Source organism: Mustela nivalis, assembly GCF_964662115.1.
Source record: "Mustela nivalis genome assembly, chromosome: 19".
Classification (NCBI taxonomy): domain Eukaryota; kingdom Metazoa; phylum Chordata; class Mammalia; order Carnivora; family Mustelidae; genus Mustela; species Mustela nivalis.
In genome coordinates, this window is record NC_139038.1 from 31,902,597 (window position 1) to 31,924,414 (window position 21,818).

The 21,818-nt window shown below is 47.4% G+C and overlaps 1 protein-coding gene across 2 annotated transcripts in view; it reads left to right on the top strand.

Annotated features, from left to right (window-relative positions):
* Positions 1-21,818, top strand: part of GRIN2A (glutamate ionotropic receptor NMDA type subunit 2A) — a 373,499-nt gene that overhangs the window by 288,031 nt on the left and 63,650 nt on the right. For both annotated transcript variants that reach the window (XM_082714121.1, XM_082714122.1), the window contains exons 6-10: positions 5,878-6,083; positions 11,978-12,146; positions 12,255-12,408; positions 17,277-17,402; positions 20,860-21,089. In XM_082714121.1, the coding sequence (XP_082570247.1) occupies positions 5,878-6,083; positions 11,978-12,146; positions 12,255-12,408; positions 17,277-17,402; positions 20,860-21,089 (885 nt within the window). The remainder of the gene's footprint in view (positions 1-5,877; positions 6,084-11,977; positions 12,147-12,254; positions 12,409-17,276; positions 17,403-20,859; positions 21,090-21,818) is intronic.

Sequence of the window (21,818 nt, forward strand, 5' to 3'; positions counted from 1 at the left end):
GTCTCATTACCGGAAACACATAGGAAAGCACCTGAGAAATGTCCACGATTGACTTTGGCATCATTGTTACCCCATTTCTTAGCTGAGTTACCCCAGCTAAGGCTTGGCCAAGTCAGGATTTGAACCCTCGCCCCGGTGTATAGAATGAGCAAGAGTCAACGTCGTGGGAAGCTTAAGCTCTGAGCGCCACTGGCTTCCTTGCCGCAGAGAACTCCCAACCAGGAAGGCTCTGGCGACCTCATTCTTTCTCCTTGGTCTTCCAGCTTGGTTCTCAGAACCGTCCTGTCTTCTTCAGAGATGGGCATGTCATTTCCTTGGCCTCTGCTGGCACAAGGCCTCCTTCCTGAATTAAACATCAAATTGTGAGCTGTGCCGCCTTCATTGGCCCCTTGCTAATGACCCGTTTGTTACCCTGATCCCAGTAAGGAGCGAGCTGGGAAGGCAACTTTTCTTTCACTTTTTCTAGAACCTTGGGTCTCAAAGACCTTAGAGATCATCTGGTCTACCCGCACACCCCATCTCTGTTGCAGCTGAGGAGACTGAGACCCAGGGAAGTCAAAGGTCAAGGGCATGTTGTGATGGGAACTCAGCCAGTGCTTCTGCTGCAGAGGCTTACCTTTTTCCCAAAGAGAGCTTAATAGATGTGGAATTAATGATAATAGTGCCTGAAATGGAGAACTTGCTGTGGGCCAGGAACTGACCTTCAGAAAGATCATGGGACTTGCACACCGTCACCCGACCAAGGGCATTGGTGAGATTTGAACCTGTCTGACTCCGAAGCTCGAGATATTGATGATTCTGAAACGTTTTCCCTCTGTAACCTGTGAGGGAGAGAAGAGAGGGGTCCCATAGGGATGAGGCTGATCCTTGGAAAATGAACAAATCAGTACATGCCCATATCCAACACACGTGCCCAAGTGTACCTTCCCGTCCCAGTCACGTGGAGATCTAAGTTTAGCAAAGCCTCCTGGAACTCCCTTTTCCTTTGGAGTGCCAGAAATAGGGTCATGTGTGTAACAGAGACTGGAACACTTCCCTTGCTCTGATGCCGTGAAAACTTACTCCCAGGAGGACGTGTGGTGCAGCCTCGGAACGCACTAACTTCTCTGGGGCCGGCGGGGCCTGCTGCTCTAATGTTACAGACTCTGCCCCGTGGGGTGTGCCCCATTCTGGAGGGGACTGAGGGCCAGAAGAAGGTCTCTTTTAAAGAATAGCAGGACAGTCACCATCAGCTCAAAAATGGGAGCATGGAAGGAGAGATTGATGGCTACTGTCCTCAGAGGGCCCAGGGTTCTTCTGTCTTGGACGTGACCTTTAGAGAAAGGCACAGGGAGCATTCGTAGTCTGTGTCCATTTAGGGCCTAGGGACCCTGAGGCAAGCAAGCAGTGATGGTGTGACACGTTTCTTCTCACTTCATGGTTTATTCCGCTGACGCTTGCCATCTTCTTGAGCGCTTCAGAGCGGCCAGAGCCCCTTTTAAATCGATTGGCCTAGGTATGATGGTCTTGGCTCCACCTGGAAAATAGGACGTAGTCACTCTCGATGGCTCTGCGCCGAGGGGGCTAAAGTCAAAGTGAAAGCAAAGCACGAGCGAGGGAGAGAATATGGGTTTTGCTACTTCAGTGTTGTGCTTGGGACGCAAAATCCCACAGCTGAGGCCGATACGGACACATCGATCAGTCTGCTAGTATTTTCCGACTCACGGACGTTTTTAGAGATTCAGGTCTCGTGTTCCTTCATTCCATCAGTAACTGTCCATGAAGTCCCCCCCCCTTGCGCCAGGCCCTGAGTTAGAAGCTGGGGAACCTCACGCCCAATCAGTGTCTGTAGGAAATCCCTGCTAGGCAGGGGAATCCTAATCTAATCAGAGAAACGCATAGCTTGTTGAGATGTAATGTTATTACGCAAATAGAGATTAGATATTTAAATCGAATTAAGGACTTATGAATGAAATGGTAACGTGTCTGGGAGTTCCTGCAGTGTGGTATAGGAGAAGTGGGTGGCAAATAAATGAAACAAGGTTGGCCATGAGTTAGTAATTACCGCAGCGAGATAATGGGAACATGGAGATTCATTACACTGTCCCACTTTTGTAGGGAGTTTAAAATTTTCCATCGAGAAAGAGAAGCAAAGATGCACTGAGGGAGCACGGAGCTTCCCCCTTGGGGCAGGTGACATGTGGACATATATCCCTGGTCACTTCCATCCGGCCATTCCCTCCTGACCAACAGACTGGATGAACTTCGAGGGTAAATCTCAGCTCCTTACGGGGACCTGCAAAGCTTTGTGTCCTCTAACCCCTGCCTGCGTGAGGTTTTCTCCCTCCCCGTCACTCCCCCAGCCGCCTCCTTACTCATCTTGGGGTTTCCGATCTCCACTCAAGTGCCACCCCCTCAGGGAAGCTCTCTGTGATTTCTCCCCACCCCCACCATCGGTTCTCTTAGACCCAGTTTTTTCTTTCTTCCTCCCAGTTGGTAGGATGTGTTTTTGTGTGATTATTGGACTCACGTCTGTCTTCCCATTTAGTGTAAAAATTCCATGCAAGGGAAAGCTTAATCGCGTGTTCTCGAGTCTCCTCGGTGCCTAATGCCGGGCTTGACGTCTAATGGACATCCCATAAAAACTTAGAGAGTGATTGAATCTTTTTTTTTTTTGAAGATTTTATTTATTCATTTGACAGAGAGAGATCATAGGTGGGCAGAGAGGCAGGCAGAGGGAGAGGGAGAAGCAGGCTCCCCGCTGAGCAGAGAGCTTGATCCCAGGACTCTGGGATCATGACCTGAGCCGAAGGCAGCTGTTTAACCAGCTGAGCCATGCAGATGCTCCAAGGAGCGAGTGAATCTTTGTTCATTCTGTCTACAAACACTGGACTGACTCAGTTAGAATCCCTCGTGAAAGTGCACATAGGAGGGGAGAGTCTCTTTTCCCCGTGTGTATGGAGAATCCTGGACTGGGGATCTGGGGACTTTGGAAGCCTATTAGGGCAACCCCACAGACTCAGGGGAGTCCCTGGGAGCTTTGATGATGCCGGCAGCATTGACAAAGCAGCTGTTCAAGTTTTTCCACCCACTGCTTGCTTCCAGCCCTCCTTGGCTAACCCGCTGGGTGTTTACGTAGACATGGGAAGGGAGAGAATAACTTAGGGGAGACTTGGGATGTTAATACACTCTAGGAACTCAGACACCTTTGCTGCCGCTCTCCCCGGGAGTCATTCTTGGATGGGAACCTTTGCCTGACTTCATGGTGTAGGGTATAGTGATATGACCAATGACATCGCCAAAGATTCTGCTGGCTAAATAGTCGTTGCCTTGATTTCTGTTTCTGGGGCTCCCCCGGGGCTATCTGTGCGAGAGAGGAAGGGTCTCAGGGTCTCGGAGCTCTGACATGGTTACCGCGAATCACTTAATAGAAGCAACTTTGGGTTCCCACAGCCCTGTGGTATGGCTCTGGTTCCACGGCTTCCCAGCTATGTCTGGACAGGTTCTATGTCTCTGTGCTTCCGTTCTCTGAACTGCAAAGTTGGAAGAAGAACCCTTACCCTGTGGTATTTGTGGGGATCAGAGTCATGGGTCATATCAGTACATTCCCCGACAACACAGGAGAGCTCAAAACTGACATTGTGAATAATTACAGCATCGAAGAGCTATGGTGGACAGGTGCAGAGTTCCGTATTGCTAGGGAAAGGAGGCATGCCCTTGCAGATTAGGTGGTATTTGAGCTAAGTCCTAAATGCAGACTACAACAATAATAAAATAATGGCAGCTACTACGCACGTGACATGCTAAGTTCTATGCTTGATGCTACATAGGCATTTTGGCTCATCGGAAACTTACTACAGTCCTTAAGGTCATATCCTGTAGCTATCAGCATTTTGCAGACAGAGAACATAAAACGCAAGAGGTTCAGTGACTTTCCCGAGGCCACCCAGCTAAATGGATGAAGCCGGGATGAGCCCTTAGTTCTGTGTGACTCCAAAAGCCATTCTCTTACCTGCTGAACTACCCAGCCCCTCTTAAAGGGTGTGGCTTTTCCGAGAGAAGTGGAAAGAAAAGGAATGAATGGAAGGAACATGTCCCCAAAGGAAAAGCATGGCCATCTCTTTTTTTCTAGTTGCATGTTTATTACCATTAGTCTAGTCTTTGTCCTGCAGCAGACTGATGGTTCCGAGAAGACAGGCGTCATTCAGTTTTATCCATCATCGCTCCCGGGCTGGTGGCAACAACACAGTTGGTTAAGAAATCCGTGTGGAGTGAATGAGGAATTTGACGGGTTCAGCATTCTCCCCGGCCTGTGTTACACATTACAGCAGTGGTAGACGAACCTATTTGTTGGACCAAATTCTCCTACAGGCCTTCCTGTCTTCCAAAGGAAGGGATCGGCCGTGCTGGACAGTTCTGTAATTGGCTACCTGCGATGTTTCCCTATAAGCAGCGAACGTTTTCCAGGATGGTCTAGGAGAGCCCCGTCTGGCTTTTCTCCTGCCACCCCGTCACCCCTTTGGGTGTCCGGCATGTCTGAATTCTCTTTACGGGCCTGAAATTCATTTCTGGCGACACTCACATTACAGGAGGGGAGGTGAGTGGGTCACATCAACACAGACAAGCCGAGACTTGGCACTTAGCTTTTCGGACGAGGTGCTTCCTTGAGGTTGGTATTACCAATAAAGCACTGACCTGTGGTGTCAAGCAATTGCGCACGGGAGCAGGAGGAGGGAGGAAGCGCGGGGCCGGGAGCAGCTTTCTCCCGGAGCGGTGTACGAATAGTGCCAATACGCTGTCAAATAAAATTAAGGTTCAAAACATACAGCCTTCAATTTGATTTTGCTAACATGCCGACTGCTGCTCAGAGGGAAGAGATCGATTCTATTTTGACAGGTCTTGGTGCACGCTAAGCGTTCCAAGTCCCTGCTTCGGGCCAGATTAATAACAGTTCACCTTAATTTGCAACTTAAATAGAAGCATATCTGGGCTTGAAATGATGCTCCTGATTTCCTCTCCTGCCTCCAGTCAGTCCTCCTGACTTGTCTTCCCCATCATCTTCCTCTCTTCAACCTCCTTCCCGTAGCGTCTTTTAAAAATTTCTCCTTCTCTTGTCTCTGTCCTACACTTTGAAAGTATGGAGTCCATCCTACGTGCTGGGCACGGGGTGGGTCGCTGTTCCCAGACTGTCTTGCTTAATTTGCCACGTCATCCTTACGAAGTAGGTGGAGTTGTACTGTTTACAGAGGAAAAAACAGACGTTCCCAGCGGTCCAGAGTTTGCCCGGTTTGTGTAGCTACTGAGTGGCACAGGTGGGGGTCCCAGCCTAGACTTCTCTGATTCTAAAAGTGCACACTGCTCTTGCGACATCAGTGGCCCCAAAGTCTGGCAGAACATTAAGATCACCTGGGGAGCTCTCCCCCCCCCCCCATCATCGTGTGGGGACCATCGCCATATTAATTAGCGGGGGACAAGCCAGGGTGTGGGGGCTGCCCAGTCCTCTGCTCTCCCTCTATCCCTATCTTTTTATTTTTTTTTAAAGATTTTATTTATTTATTTGACAGAGAGGGACAGTGACAGAGGGAACACAAGCAGGGGGCGTGGGAGAGGGAGAAGCAAGCTTCCTGGTGAGCAGGGAGCCCAATGCGGGGCTCAATCCCAGGACCCTGGGATCATGACCTGAGCTGAAGGCAGATGCTTAATGACTGAGCCACCCAGGTACCCCATATCCCTATCTCTTTTAGCATGTACTCAGAAGCATATGTGGAGGTAGGTAACAGAAAAGCCCTCAAGATGGGTAGAGTTCATGCCTCGGACCTCGATCAGGGAAGGAGTCGCCTTTCTAGAAGTCGGTGTTGCCAAAAAAAGCACAGGTGTGCCTTTGTCTCTCTGATGCAGGTGGGCAAGTGGGAGAACCAGACCCTGAGCCTGCGGCACGCCGTGTGGCCAAGGTACAAGTCCTTCTCAGACTGCGAGCCGGACGACAACCATCTGAGCATCGTCACCCTGGAGGAGGCCCCCTTTGTCATCGTGGAGGACATAGACCCGTTGACCGAGACGTGCGTGAGGAACACCGTGCCGTGCCGGAAGTTTGTCCGAATCAAGTGAGTCCGGGGGTGGTGTCTCTCGAATGCGCCCGGTCCCTTTCAAGCCAGCCCTTGTCCTGGGCAGTGGCACCTGGAGTACCGTAATAAAATCTCATATAAAATAGGCTCTTCTGATACTAGATTATAATCTGTAATATTAGATTTTTTTTTAAAAGAGGTAATAACTGGCATGATGACAGGTGGTTTACACTCATTTAATTCCAGCAACAGCAGTAGGAGGGAAGTGGTTTTGGCCCCTTGAGATATTTGTACTGAGTTATGGGGAGATTCAGAAACACGCTCAGAGTCGTCGGATGTGCTGGGACTCAGATGCTCGTCCAGCTCCCCCCACCGCCATATTCTTAACCACTGCGCTCCATGAACTGTCCCCTTCAGTCGTTCCTTAAAAATTTATAGATATTTCTATTTTTCGGACTGCTCCCTCCTCCAGTACGGCACATCTCCTCCATCCCATCTTTATTATATATCCCAGACACACACTCTTCCAACATTCTGGAAACTTCTCTCGGGGGGTGGGGGGGTCACGGTACGCCTTCTGTATGACTCTCTGATGTGATTGGCATGGACCTGACCTTCTGGGTCTCCTAGCTTACCGACAGCAAGCCAGTGTCCCATCCGTGCCATTTCCTTTTTTTTTTTTTTTTTTAATTAACGACCGAAGTAACAACTGCCAATTTTTGTGAGAGCTTCTGGTGGAGTTTGTCCCTAACCTCTCACCCTTCTGGGAAAGCATAAAGCTTCGTGACCAGGTCCAAGGCCCTGACTCTAGTCTTTCTAGAGCAAACAGAAAGGAAAGCACACCCTCGTGGGGATGTAAGCGCAGGGAAAAGGCCTACCATTGGAGTATTTTTGTCAGTATTTTCCAAGCCCCTCCTTTCATCTGGATAATTCTCCCCAGTCCTTGCTGTCCCTCCCCAAGTTGGCTTTGCTGACCCTTCTTCCGCAGAACGCTGGGTGTGTCTCTGTGCCTTAGTCTGTTCAGTCTGCTGTGACAAGTCACCGCACACAGTGTGGCTTAAAAAAGAGAGACACTTACCTCTCACGGTTCTGAGGGCCGGGAGCCCACTAGCCGGATGTCTAGAGTGCAGACCTCCATCTTCTCTTGGTATCAGCACGTGGTGGAGAGCAGACAGAAAGGAGGCGAGCTCTCCTGTCCCATTTTAAGGGCACGCATCCCATTCCTGAGGGCTTGACCTCCCAAACGCCCGACCTCCTAATGCCATCACCTTGGGGTTTAGGGTTTTTTGTTGTTGTTTTGATTTTTGTTTTTTAAAGATTTTATTTATTTATTTGACAGAGAGAGATCACAAGTAGAGGGAGAGGCAGGCAGAGAGAGAGGGAGAGAGGAGGAAGCAGGCTCCCTGCTGAGCAGAGAGCCCGATGCGGGACTCGATCCCAAGACCCTGAGATCATGACCTGAGCCAAAGGCAGAGGCTTAACCCACTGAGCCACCCAGGTGCCCCGGGGTTTAGGGTTTTAACACACAACTTTGAAGGAACTTAAATGTTCAGCACCCACTACTAGATTTCTCTGTTGCCTGTTTCTGTGGCTTACAGTTTGTCTTTGCCCCTGGAGTGGGAGCTGCCTAAATATTGGAAACGTGGCTTACTAGTCTTTGTATGCCGGTGATGAGCCCGGAACAGGACCCCCCAGTGTTGATAATGTGTAAACGTATGAGTGAATGGGGACCAGCCCTCCCGCATCCCAGATTCCAACGGAAGTCGTTATGCAAGATTCAGATCCCCGGAGCCCACTGCTTGAGATAAAGATCATTTTTAAAAATATGATGCCAACATGGATTATGAAGGTACATTGTAGATTGGAGAAAACTCACCCACCCCTTTTTTTAATCAATGAGGAACCTCATTAGAGTTGAAATTTTGAATAGATTAGTCATTGAATAAATACACATGAAGTACAGTTCATGTGTGAGGCTCAGTGCAGGGCACGGAGGCTACATCCGCAAACAGAGAAGACAAGAGACGGGGGTCTTACCATATAGAGTGCACACAGTTAAAAAACAGCTCAGCCGCTAAAAGATCAAGACAGCTCCAGGGCGCCTGGGTGGCTCAGTGGGTTAAGCTGCTGCCTTGGCTCAGGTCATGATCTCAGGGTCCTGGGATCGAGTCCCGCATCGGGCTCTCTGCTCAGCAGGAAGCCTGCTTCCTCCTCTCTCTCTCTGCCTGCCTCTCTGCCTACTTGTAATCTCTCTGTCAAATAAATAAATAAAATCTTTAAAAAAAAAAAAAAAAGATCAAGACAGCTCCATGTTGCGATAAACCTTGTAAAGGGTAAGAATAAGGTGGTGTGAGGCAAGAGTCACTTGAGGTGAGTAGGGTTCCCTCAGCTCATACAGGTGAGATGTGAGACAATACAAAAAAGGACAATGAACCTGTGAAGAACAGGGGGAGAGGCTTCTGGGTGGAGGGAACAGCAGGTGCAAAGGCCCTGAGGTAGGAAAGAGATGGACAGATCTGGGATACAGATGGAAGCCCAGGGAGGTGCTAGAGACTGATGCGCTGGGTGGGAGACAGAAGGGGTAAATGCGGGAAAGTTGTCCAACCAGAGTTAGATTTGGGTGGGTGGTCCTTGAGCACAGCTTGGTCAGATGAAGAAAGCAGGGCTGTTGGCACACAACGAGGACCCTTACCTCAGTCAGGGCACCTCCTTTATGACAATGGGGCCTTTCTTGTTTCAATGGGGCCATCAAGTAGAGCCTACAGTCAATCATGGGAGCTTTAAATCTTTAACATCAGAAGCCTTGGAGCTGACAACAGTAGGTCAACGAGTCCTGAGCCACATTTGCATGGAGAAAATAACCAACCCACCGCTCCCCCCTCCCCAATAAATTACTCTCTTTAAAAGAATTAAGATTTTTAGTAGAGACTATACACAGATCAACAGGTTCAAATTCACATTTTTTAGTTCCTGTGGGAGGTGGTGGTTTGTAGCTTCCTTCTCCCACTTGGCGATGGGACAAGGTTACTGAACGTCTAGGTGACAAAGTCTTGGAAAGCCATAGGCAGTCGCTGGGACCTATTCATCTCCATACTCCCACAGATCAGATCGATTGCATTTCCTAAAGGTGATACCGTTGAGGCAGGCTGATTGGTTCTAAGAAGGATTCTGGGAGGTAACATGGCTCTATTTTTCTTGGTGACTTTCTCCCAGGGAAAACGTTTTGTCTCTCACTTCTGGTGAGTGGTGGGGTCTTTAAGATACACATCAGTCTTCTAAAAACATATGTAACAGAAAATGAGCTGGGGAATCAAGCATTCCTTTTCATCTGTTAGTTGGGTCTTAAGGCATGAAGAGAAAATTGAGAAAAAATGATCTGACTTGTTACATCGGGGATAAATGGCCACCCTGTCGATTAATTCCCCCAAACTGTCAGATGGTCGGTGAGAAGAGAGGAAATGTATTTTTAAGCACTTACGTGAGAAGGGCTGTAGCTACTTTATTTTATTTAATCTCCCCAACTCTCTTGCAAGGTAAGCACCAGCCTTCATAATTTGCAAGGGAGCACGCTGAGGCTCGTTAATGAAGAAACTGGTCTGTGTCTTCTGATGGTGAGGCGCAGACCCGGGATCTCTCAGTGGCTCTGTCCGACCTCCACTGCCGTGATCTCATCCACTAGCCACGCTGGGGAACTGGATTTCTTATTAGATCCCTTTCTCCACATGGGTTTTTATGGCTCACTTTTCTTTTGGGTGATGGTGAGGAGCGGGAAAAGATTGCATTGGGCGCCATTTCTCAGATGTCTTTGTGGTCACATCACACCCCCCTGTGCCCGTACACCAGGGCTGTGATTAGAACTCATAAAAGTTTCCAATTACAAGCTGGTCTGTGTTTCTGTAATCCTCGGGAGAAATTCATCTGTTGCATCTGCTGCATGTCTTTTCATCCCATGGTCCCAGGGTATAATTCCATGTCTTGCACACGGTAGGTAATGTGGGAATGTATTAATGACTGCTGCATCTAGACGTAGACCTGAATCTAGATGTACACCTACTGTTAGGAGACTAGGGGAGGTACTTACTTCATTAGCTGGCTGAGGTTCTCAGTGAGGCCGAAGATTACCCTTGTGCACCTGTGACCCCGAATCTTAAGCTTGGGGTGTTCATAACTCCTATCCAGGCTCTCCCAGGAATCCAGACCAGGAGAAGGAAGACCCTTTGACGGAAGAAGGAAGGGAGCAGAGGACAAAGGAGACAGAGATAGGAAGAGGTTGAGAGGAGGCATTGATGTGTGGCCCGTGGTGGCCAGGAAAAAAAAAATAAAGAATTGGTTCTTCCATATTTTTCAATGAGCCCCAGATAGATACTGAGAAGGAAATTGTATTTGGACATACCATTGATTTAATGCACTTAGGACACATTTCTGTCATGTTCATGGCATTTTGCAATCCCCTACCATTACTCAAAGTCACACTGTCATATTTCCCCGTGTCCCTGGGCTGAGACAGATGTCAGTGGTGCTTGGTGTGTGTGTGTGTGTGTGTGTGTGTGTGTGTGTGTAATTATATGTGTAGTATATACTCACTGCAGTTAATTTGTGGGGGGAAAAAAACCTAAAACCACGAAAAAGAGAAGAAGTTATTTTTCACCATTCAAAAATAGCTACGCTTCCTATTTCATTGTTTTTCCGTCCAGATATTTCATAAGCTCATCTGTTTTTATCTAGCTGGGACTGTTCTGTATGGAACACTGTGTAACCTACTTTTTTCCCTGTGATATGGAAATGGAAGTATTTTCCTATTATGATGTTGCATCTCCATAAGCATCACTTAGTGCTTACGTAACAGTTGGGTGTGTGGATGGCCCCGTCGTGGGATACCCAGAGACACTCGTGACTCAGGGAGCTGAGCTCGTGTGGACCAGCTGGGCCACCGCCCGGAGAGGTCTTGATCTTCCGACAGGAGTTGTCCAAGTAGCAGCTGTTAGTTGGGAAGACGCTCTTTCTTTCCTTTTTGAAGGCACTTTATAGTGCCTTTAAAGAATTATATTTTTGTATAGTCCTTTGATTTGTATAGTGCTTTGAATATGACTTGGCCAGGTGAATAAAGCAAGAGCAAGGTGGCTGGCACAAAGCCACCTTTGTCACCTTGGTAGCTGATGACAGCTTTTAAGATGCCAGTACCCTCTGTATTCTAATAGGGCTTTTTCCTGATTAAGGACATTACTGTTTCAAAGTGTCAGCTTTTCTACTTCTGTGATGTAGGGAGGGAGAGAAAGTGTTAGGAAGGAGCGCTCCTTTGACAGATAACTCCATCAAGATACGTTAAGTTCATGGACTCAGGCACGAGGTGGACCCCCATCTTCTGGTTCTCAGTCACGGTTTCCTCCGGAAGGAAAGTGCGTCTCCTAAGGAAGGCACCTTTATTTGTTCTCTTTGGTTGCAAACCTCCATCCGCAGTGATAGCATAAAGCAAAACCTTCCTTCAGCTGAGAATTTTGCATCATCTGTCTCTCTCTTTCATTTTCTGATAAGCTTTTATAGTTCAGCTCAGATCAGGTGCCAGAACTTTCTAAAGGGGCTGTAGGTGTCATAAACATTAAGATAAGAGGTGGTGTAATGGAGAAACTGTTACTGTTAACTAAGAGAAATGCCATGGAGTTTATTTCAGCAATTATCCTGAAGCATTGTACGTGGCGCAAATAATAATCACTCAATAAAAGTTAGCCGTTGTCGTGGTTACTGTCCATGAGAACACTTGGTCCTTTTGCCGACATAAACTACTGCCTGTCCTTGAAAAAGCCCTTCCCTCCTGTTGAGCCTCCGATTCCTGCGTGGAAAACAGTGGAAACCTCTTAGGTCATGATGGTGAGCAGATCTCCCCGTGCTCATATTCTACAGTCTCAGGGTTTTTTTTTTTTTTTTTCCTCCTACAGCAATTCAACCAATGAGGGCATGAATGTTAAAAAATGCTGCAAGGGTTTCTGCATCGATATCCTGAAGAAGCTTTCCCGCACTGTGAAGTTCACCTATGACCTTTACCTGGTGACTAATGGGAAGCATGGCAAAAAGGTCAACAATGTGTGGAATGGGATGATTGGGGAAGTAAGTGGCCTTCCTCCCGTGGGCTCTAATCTGGACTGCGCGCCTGCGGTGCTGGGGGGTGGTGGGAAGGGCAGGTAAAGGGTCTGTGCTACTTTGCCTTGCGTGCAGGTGGTCTACCAACGGGCGGTCATGGCGGTCGGCTCACTCACCATCAACGAGGAGCGCTCGGAAGTGGTGGACTTCTCCGTGCCGTTTGTGGAGACGGGGATCAGTGTCATGGTTTCAAGAAGCAACGGCACTGTCTCACCTTCTGCTTTTCTAGGTAGGTGGACACCAAGGTCACTGCTGTTTTCCTAACAGGGAACTAGAGGCATTCGTCTTGTTTGCCGGAAGGACGGAACCAGGCAGGACCTTGGTCAGTTCCTTGCAATGACATCACCGCATTCCAGAGCCTGTCCTATTTGAATGATCTCAATTCTGTACCCCCACCCCCACCCCCCCCGCCAACCCCATTAACGTCTTTCGTTTATCTCGGATTCGGAATGATCCTGAAACACACAATCGAATATTCACGTATTGGTCCCGATTGTATAGAATGGAGATTAGCACATACACATCTCAGAGCCTGGAAAACATTTTAAAAAATAAGCCTGCCTGTCCAGAGTTAATTTAAATCAGCCCATAAGCCTTTATTCTGCGTCCTCATTCCCATGGTCCATCCCTCACTGGCATGACAGCCGTTTATTTACTGGATTTGAGGGTAAAATGACGATGACCGCACCGTAATTTATACTGGCACTCAGATAAACAAAATGCAAGTACTCTGGAGAGCATACACTGATGGAAAATTAATGGAATCATATTTTAAATGTGACTATCCTTCCAGCGGACTGGTTTGTAAGGGAGAAAAATTTCTTGCTCTCCTTTTAACTATTTTCATAAATACATGTTTTGAAATAAAACTTTTTTTTTTTTTTTTTTTTTTTTAAAGCGAGGTAGAGCTCTACTTTTTATCATCCTGTTTCCTTTAGCACTGTATACATAGTCGCCTGGCCAGAGAGGGAGAAACCGCGTGGGACGCAGCCATGCGTGATTTGTTTTTTCTTTAAAGGAAAGTCTGATGTGGCGTATCAGGTTCTCATCAACAGCTTTTGAGAGCAGCTGCCTTGAAGATCGTGGGATTCCCGTTCCCTTCTCCTTGGCACCCCCGTATCCGTGGGTTTGTCCCAGATTTGGGAAGGCTGAGGCCAACCCCCAAAGCAAACTGCACAAGAGAGGGGAAGCAGATCAGAGTCCACTAGATTTCTTACATGTTTCCGGATACACGCACAGCTGCTGGAGAGCTCGCACGCACAGCCCAGAGCCAGTCTGTGGCCAGCGGCTCCTGGCTGGTGGTCTTCTTTCCCCACATCTTCACTGGTCCGTCGTGGGGCCGTCCAGGGAAGCTGTCCCTGCTTCCTTCTCTTGAGCGGAATGCTGACCGCAAGGATTTTGGATTGTGCCTCACTCGCGGAGATGCCCGGATTTGCTGTTTGCATTTTTTTGATAGTGCACTGAAGCTGTTGAAATCCTTACCCCTGCCCGGATTTCACGTTGCACCCCTGCTTCTGTTCTCGACAGATACATGTCTTTGTCTGATATGGATAATGACCCGTAGCTCAAGTAGGGAGCCTCAGGACACCAGGAAAAATGCTGCCTTGACCGACAGGGACAACGCAGGCGGAGTCTTAGCAGTGATTGGGTGGTGTGAGTGAGCCTGTCCTAATCACGGTTTCCCACTCCCTAGGACGCCCTTTAACAGGGCTCTTTGGCCCTGGAGGTTAAGAAGAGGTTGGCAGAAGTGAGTTCATGGAAAGAATGGGAAAAGATCTGTTTTCTTTTCTTTTTCTTCTTTTTTCCTCTCTTCTCTTTTCTTTTGTTTTTAAGAGAGAGGGAGTGCATGGGAGCAGGAGGAGGGGCAGAGGGAGAGAGACATCCCCACACTCAGCGACCAGGCCAGCCAGGAGCCCCACAAGATCTGCTTCTTTTTTTTTTTTTTAAGATTTTATTTATTTGACAGAGAGAAGCACAGCCAGAGAGGAAACACAAGCAGAAGGAATGGGAGAAGGAGAAGCAGTCTTCCTGCAGAGCAGGACTTGATCCCAGGACCCTGGGATCATGACCTGAGCCACAGGCAGATGCTTAACAGCTGAGCCACCCAGGCACCCCTAGAGATTTGTTTCTTTTCACAATTTGTCGCCATATCTCCATAGTGAGCTAGAGAGAATTTTTTTTCCCAATTCAATCAGAGGGGGGGGGGAAGTACCATCAGCTGGCTTGGCTCATTAAAAAATGGGTCGCTGATATCGAATTTGGCCTCAACCCAGTTTCCCCTGGATTTTTTATCTTACCTGCCTTGGTAGGACATTTCCATAAAAAAGCCAGGTAGTTTTGCTAAGTGAAGCCTCCTTTCCACCCTTACTCTTCCTACCGTATCTTTAAAAATAAAATAAAGATACATTGTAGCCAGAGGAAACTATTTCCAAAGCTGTTTTAACGTCAGTAGCCTTCATATTTTTTCGACTCACTAAATTACATCCCTATTGGATTGTGTACCCTCTTATTTACGGTCATTATCGGCAGGTTTTGAAAGTCATAATGAATCATGCTAAGCTACATTTTTCCATTCACTGGCTCAGTCATCTGGAAGAGCCCAAACATTCAAAATCTGATTGCATTACTCTTCAGTATTTCCTGTTCTCTCTCCACAAACTCCATTAGCTCCCGCTGGAAACACTAGCAGGTCATGCCTCTTGAGTTTTTGTGTAAAAATGTAACCGGTGGCTCTTCAAGGACAGAGGTGGTGTCTCTTGTGATATTTCCATTCAGTTGCTTCTGAAGACTTGCCAAGCAGATGGGGTCACTCGATCCAAAGAAATGCTGACCCAGAGTCTCCTAGATTGAAGTCCCTTCGTGAATGAATGCGTCTGCTTTAAACCAGTAGAGGACATAATCCAGAGCCACCCAAAATATTTCTGGGTCCCTCCTTAGACACTTCTAATGGTGGTGTTTCACCATTACTCTGACGCTTTTCTACACATGATGGTGTGTGTGTATGAGAACAGCAGTCCTTCAGGGCACTCCTAGGTACCCAACTTACTAACATCAGAACACTGTCTCAGAAGCCTTTTATCCCCGTGCCATGATCACAAGTCAAGTGACAGATGTCGCTTCCAAGTGGGAAGACATCTGGGATCAGTTGCTTGGTCCGGCTTCCTTCTAAGCCCACTGCACACTTATAGGTTCTGATGTGCGAAGGAAGAATTTTTATCATGTTATCCCAACCTGCAGAGAAAAGTTATTATATTAATAAACGTGCAGGTTTTAAACCAGGATGCCTTTTTTCAGGAAGATCACCCCCCCGCCACTCCCACCCCCGCCCCCGCTCCAGGTTCCGGCTTTAACCATGGAATCAAACAACTGTTCCATTTCACGTACTGTGTGTGTAGTGCGCAACACACACCACCACCCGCCACCCAGCACTTTCCATGTCCGTGCTCGCTGACTCCTCACAGAGATCTCCTATAGTAAAGACACACTGTCCCATGAACATACCCAACTCAGAGAATGACTTCACCATTTCTTTCTATCTTGAATGTTCAGTATTTTTAATCCCCTAATTACCCACTTTGTTCTGTGTGGATACACCTCACTACCAAACTGCAATGATTTCAAGGACATAGTATTGCTACCCCCCAAAGTAATTTCAGTGAAAAGATACATTGTTGCAATCTCGTTGATTTCTTCAAACTCATCTTGTCCTATTCAGACCAAATGGGCTGTGTTGTTACCTGTTCCTTTTTAACATATCCGCACTGTCAAAACTGCATTGCAAAGCATTCCTTCTGGTTTCTAAATTATCCAGTGTAGTTAAAGCTTTGGACATATTAGTTTCTTGCTATGTAGTAAGCTCATTAAGTTGGAATTTATTATGACCTCTAGCTGTGTTAGGGAGTCACAGACTTTAATGATAAGGTGGCTTGCGACCAGCCTACTTCCTTACGATTATTACTAGCTCCATCAGAAAAACAATTTAAAAATAATAAAATGTCTGCTCTTCAAGAAGTGTTATTGGCCTTCTTATATTTTACCCTCAGAAAATGTTTGCTTATGAGGCAAAGAATTATACATTTATTGGTATCCAAGGGCAGTTTCTTCCCAATGATGCATTCAGGTGGAGATATATTCAATTCTCCAAATTTTAGCCTTTGTTCATTTTCTAGTAAATTTGTGTCACATACGGATACAATGGCTCCATTCGGCTCTCTCAATCAGACTGAATATAAACGCTCTTAACTTTCTTGAGTGTTCTCAGATATAGAACCTTGTGACTTGGCCTGCCCTTCTGAGACATCCCTATGAAAATGAGCGTGATCTAAACTCCTTTTGGTGGGGAAATAACCATCTGTCCATCTCCTACTTCATTGCCTCTACTCTCAGCGATGTTTTTCATTGAATTACCATGTGAATGTAATATCCTCAAATGACTTTTCAAATGCATTTAAGCCCATTACCAGCATCAACGAGATTTTAAACTTGTAGAAATCTCATCTGTCTGGAGCAGAGGGTGAGGTGGGAAGCATGGGAGTGGTGGGGGCAGACGGTGACCTTCCAATATTGCTGTCAACTCCGTGATTTTATGGTCCTTTTCGAACAGGTTGTTATGTTCCCTTTCCTTTTGGAATTCCCTGCCCACCGTCCCGCTGGCATTTAAGGATAGAAATGAAAACAAGAATAAAGCCCGTGCTGATGTGCAGAAGCCTTAGGCTTGACTGTTTGGGTCTAGTCTTGCTTCCCCTCAAGCGTTGGTCCCCCAGTACGTTACTATGATCACAGGACGCGATGGTCTCATTTTTTGCATTCTTTCTCCCATTTGTTTCTCCACTCCTTGACCCAATTGGAAAATGTCATGTGCTCTTGTCTATTTTTATCCTATTATATGCAGCCTTATAAAATACCTCAGATCTATTGTAGAATGAAGGACGGTGTAGACGTATGAATCCACACTGACTAGCTTCTTCTGAATGGTCGGAGTCACGTGAGGGCGGGTTTCTCAGTGAGCCTGCCAGTGGACCTCTGGTCTTCTTGCTGGTTCCTGCATGACCATGTGCCACTGACCATGCCCCGCCCCTCTGGCCTGTTCCCCTGCAGAACCGTTCAGCGCCTCCGTCTGGGTCATGATGTTCGTGATGCTGCTCATCGTGTCCGCCATCGCTGTTTTTGTCTTCGAGTACTTCAGTCCTGTTGGATACAACAGAAACTTAGCCAAAGGGAAAGGTGAGACACCCCCCTCGTCAATATGACCCAAGGTTAATGCTCTTTCATTGACTCTCTACAGAATGCCTCACCCTATACTGTCTCGCTAGTCTGCGATAGGCATGGAGCTGGGCGACCAGTCCAACCTCCTTCTCGCCCCTTGGTGGGATGCTTGCCTCAACCGAAAAGGGATAAAGCCAAATGAAGCGTTTTCATCATTTTATCATGTGACGTCTGAAGCTGTTAGGTGGAAACTACTGACAATTTGTTGAGAGAGCAGATTTAAAAAGAAGTTTTTCTGGCAATTAACTTTTGAAATCTGTGTCAAAAGAAACGTTAAGATTGCAGTGAATCTCGCCTTCCGTCTACGCAAAGAAAACGGCTTTTATAGAACCTAGTATCAGAACATGCTGCGGATTACTGAATCACACTTGCATTCATTTGACAATAAAGATAATTGTAAGGGGGGGTATTTTCCCTCCAAAGAATTGCATTTTCCTCTTGACGGTGCCTGACGTTAGTGCATTATACTCGATAAAGCTGCAATCAGTAGATAGAAAATTGCACCTGGCCAACATACATCCCTAATAAAATTAAGTAGTTCGTAAAGTCATTGCCTATAACTTGTGAAGAGGGTCCTATGCGAACCAGTATTCATGTGACAGACATAAGCACATTCCATCACTTAGAGTGACTCTTTGTCCATGCATAACAGGTTCTAGGTGGATGGCTTCAAAAGGCTGCTGTTAGGACCAAATCTTTTTCATTAAACATGACTTAACTTGTTGGAAGACAGCAGGTCTTTGACGTAGATCCATCCAAAATCAGGGGCACTTGAATTTGCCGCATACTCTTTTCACTGGGAAGATTTCGTACTGGAAGCAGCCAACAGGTCATGGGAATCTGTTAGGAACTTAGTTCCTAAGTTCCTGGTTCCTGTTAAGAACGTATTGAGGTCCCCCCACTTCTTCACCCTTGAAGAATGGTGACTACTGTCTGTAAACCATCTCCCATCCACCAAACACGGTGAAAATGCCGTGAATAATCCTGTTATGTTTAAATGGGATACTTGTCAGCCTCCACTAAGAGGCCAGTGTCATTAACCAATACGGAGCTTCCAGCAGTGGGACCTGAGAAGGTTTTCAGTGAGTGGTAATATTTATGTTCGTGGGATCAGCGTTTGTGCTGTTTGTGAGTTCATGCATTTCTTTGATGAGTATTTACCGAGTGGGTACTATGTGCCAGGCACTGTGCTAGGAGAGGGGAATAACATGTTAAATCGGGGATAGATTTCCTGACCCCCAGAGAGCCGAGAATTTAGTCGCAAAGGCCACACATGAACACATGCATTAGTAATCATAGGTGGTAATACATTTCAAGGAGAAGCGGGACAGAAACCAAAATGAAATGACGGGGAGGAGGGGTCCCTCCTTTAGATAAGATGGCCAAGCAGGGAAGAACTTTCAGAAGACAGGACATTTAAGCCGAGAGCAGAAGAATGAGAAGTCATGTGGGGGAAAAAAAAAAATGGAGGGAAAAGCATTTGATGCAGAGGGACCAGCCAATGCAAAGTCCTCATCGGGGAATCGAGCTCGATGAAACAGTAGGCAGTGAGGGAGGTGGACAGGATACAAGATGAAAGGAAGAGGTGGGATGAAACATGACCAGTGTGGGGAAGGTCATTGGGGCTACTCTGTCGAGACAAGGGGAGGGTCAGGCAGCAGTGGACAGAGGGAGCCCGGTGAGGAACATGTTTGTTTTCTGAGAGCAAGGATTATGGTGGTTTGGACTTGGCAGGAGATGAGCAGGTAAATCAGGGCTATATCTTGAAAGATCAGACATGATCCCAAGGCCAGTCACTTGTGGTGATTCCTCCTTTGGCTGCAGCCCACAGTTCCAAGACCATGGTAAAGCGAGGAGCCCAGCCCACCCCCTCCTTAGCCCTTCCGTCACCCCAAGGCATCTCGTTCCCTGCTCATCTGCTTGTGGCAGCTCTCCAGAAAGACCAGTGACTTGTTTCTTTGTGCAGTATGGTTTTCTGTTACATTTCACTGCACTTTATGGGGAAGATTTTATGCACGGCTCAGTAATGGTATTCATGAATCAGGAATTCCCAAAAGTCTTGGACAGAACCCCTACAAGGGCCTGTTTCTGATTCCCATACAGCCGTCACTCCTGGCCAGCATGCATCCCTAATAAAATTAAGTAGTAGCTCATGAAGTTAACTGGATGGGCTCTAATTATTATTTTTTTTCCCTAAGAGTTCTTGGCATCTTGGGAATAAGCCCAGAAGATTTATTATGTAACTAGGCAAAGAGAGATGGAAGAGTATGAGATAGAGCATACCAGAATTAATTGACTTCCCTTTAATGTGCCGAATGGGGGATGTTATAAATATTGGTGTAGCCAGAGTTTGGCCTCTAATGTGCAGAAAGCTTGCCTCTCCCAGGCTCCTTGCCCGGAACGTCATACCTTCGATCTGTGATTCACTTCTGCTGCTCTGCTGATGTTGCCAACTAAAGTCTGAGTAGATCATTTTTTCAGATCTTCATTTACTTAAATGACATTAAAATTAACCTTCTGTTAAAGGAAGACCTTTTGCCTATGAAATGAGGGCAGACATTGGTTGTTTTCCCCCTTGTGCAAAAGAGTTGTCAAAGCCCTTATGGCGTGCATTTCCCAGAGTGCGTAGCCCACCCTCCCCCACCAACACATTGGGCCACGTTGCCCTGCCTCTTTAGTTCAGCTGAATACAAGGCCCATTTCAGAATCTTCAAAGGGACCTGTAGGTGTTTCAGGGCTACACCGAGGGAGAGAAAGTGCTGGGATATCAAAGCTCATGGTCCATGACCTGCAGCCACATGTCTTCCATCTGGGAATTGCTGGAAGAATGAAGCTCTATTGTTTGGCTCCTTGATGTGTTCCATTTGCAGAGGGTTTACCTTTGGTTTCATTCTTCTACTGTGGAATTCCTTTACTGTGGTTTCATTCCTCTAGTCTCCTTTTCATTTGGTTTCTTTCCCATCTGAGTTTGGGCAGGAGCAGTTGCTAGGGACAGTCGGATTAGAATACCACACATCACCCGGTGAGAACCGAAGCCGCCCCCACGCACACGTTTTTGTAAGGCGCGCTCTATCTATTAAAGGAGATTGGGTCCCCCAAATGGAAATTGAATCCAAATTTACCACCGGCCCGAATGCAATGTTTCATCCAAACCCACATTTTACATGGCCGTTTGCTTCTCCTTTCTTGCTTATTTTTGATTTCCCCTTCTTTTAAGAAATGTGGCAAGAATCTGGCCAGAAATGCGGGAGGAGTACTCGTTGTTGAAGATAAAGGGAGCTGGGGCGGTCGGGGTTCTGGGCAGTGATGGGGGACGAGCATGAGAGACCCGTTCCATCTTTGGACCCACGGCAGGGCTGCGGATGGCCGCCATGTTGTCCTTTGGAGACGATACTGTCCTTTCTGTTATTGGCAGCACCCCACGGGCCTTCTTTCACGATTGGCAAAGCTATATGGCTCCTCTGGGGCCTGGTGTTCAACAACTCCGTGCCTGTGCAGAACCCCAAAGGGACCACCAGCAAGATCATGGTGTCTGTGTGGGCCTTCTTCGCTGTCATCTTCCTGGCCAGCTACACGGCCAACCTGGCTGCTTTCATGATCCAGGAGGAATTCGTGGACCAAGTGACCGGCCTCAGTGACAAAAAGGTAAGGTCACCTCGCTTTCCTCACTGCCCGAGGGGTGGCTGTTACCTGCTCTCCCCTCAGAAGGGCGCGATGCGGGCTCCTATTATCCAAACCCATCAACTGACTCTAAAGCTGAAAGCCTGATGGGTTTTGTTTTTGTTTTTGTTTTTGTTTTGCCTCTGAACTTAAATTGACATATTGCTAAGAACTTTAGAAACAGAACCTTAAGCTCAGCCCTGAAGGGGTTAAAAGATTCCAGATCTCATTAGGAAGCACTGTTTCCGCCAAAGGTCCCTTCTTATATTTACAGGATCATGACAGGGACCGTTCCCAAAGCTCTGTGACCCATGGGAGGGCCCAGGCTGGGGTTGTCCCTTCAAGAGAGCGTGTGATGGTGTAGAAGGTGACAAGCCTGTATGGGGGACAACTAGGGAGGAAGTAGGGTGCTCTCGGCTGTAGCCACCTTCCTGTTCTCCAGCCTTGGCCGAGTCTCTAGGACCTGCCAGGCCTTGGGTTTCTCATCCATGACATGAACGAAAGTCATCTCTAAGGCCTAGCCTATCCGGAGACCAGATTGACAGCTCCTTTTGACCCGGGTGGTCGGGCAGCCCCACCGTCTGTGTCCTCGACTCACCTGGAATTTCCTCAGGGGACACACAAGGAACAGAGAGGGCTTTTCATTCACCACCGGCTCCTTTTACTCAGGCGTGTCTCCAGGCCCCGCCACATGGGGCTGTGCTCCCCAAGTCA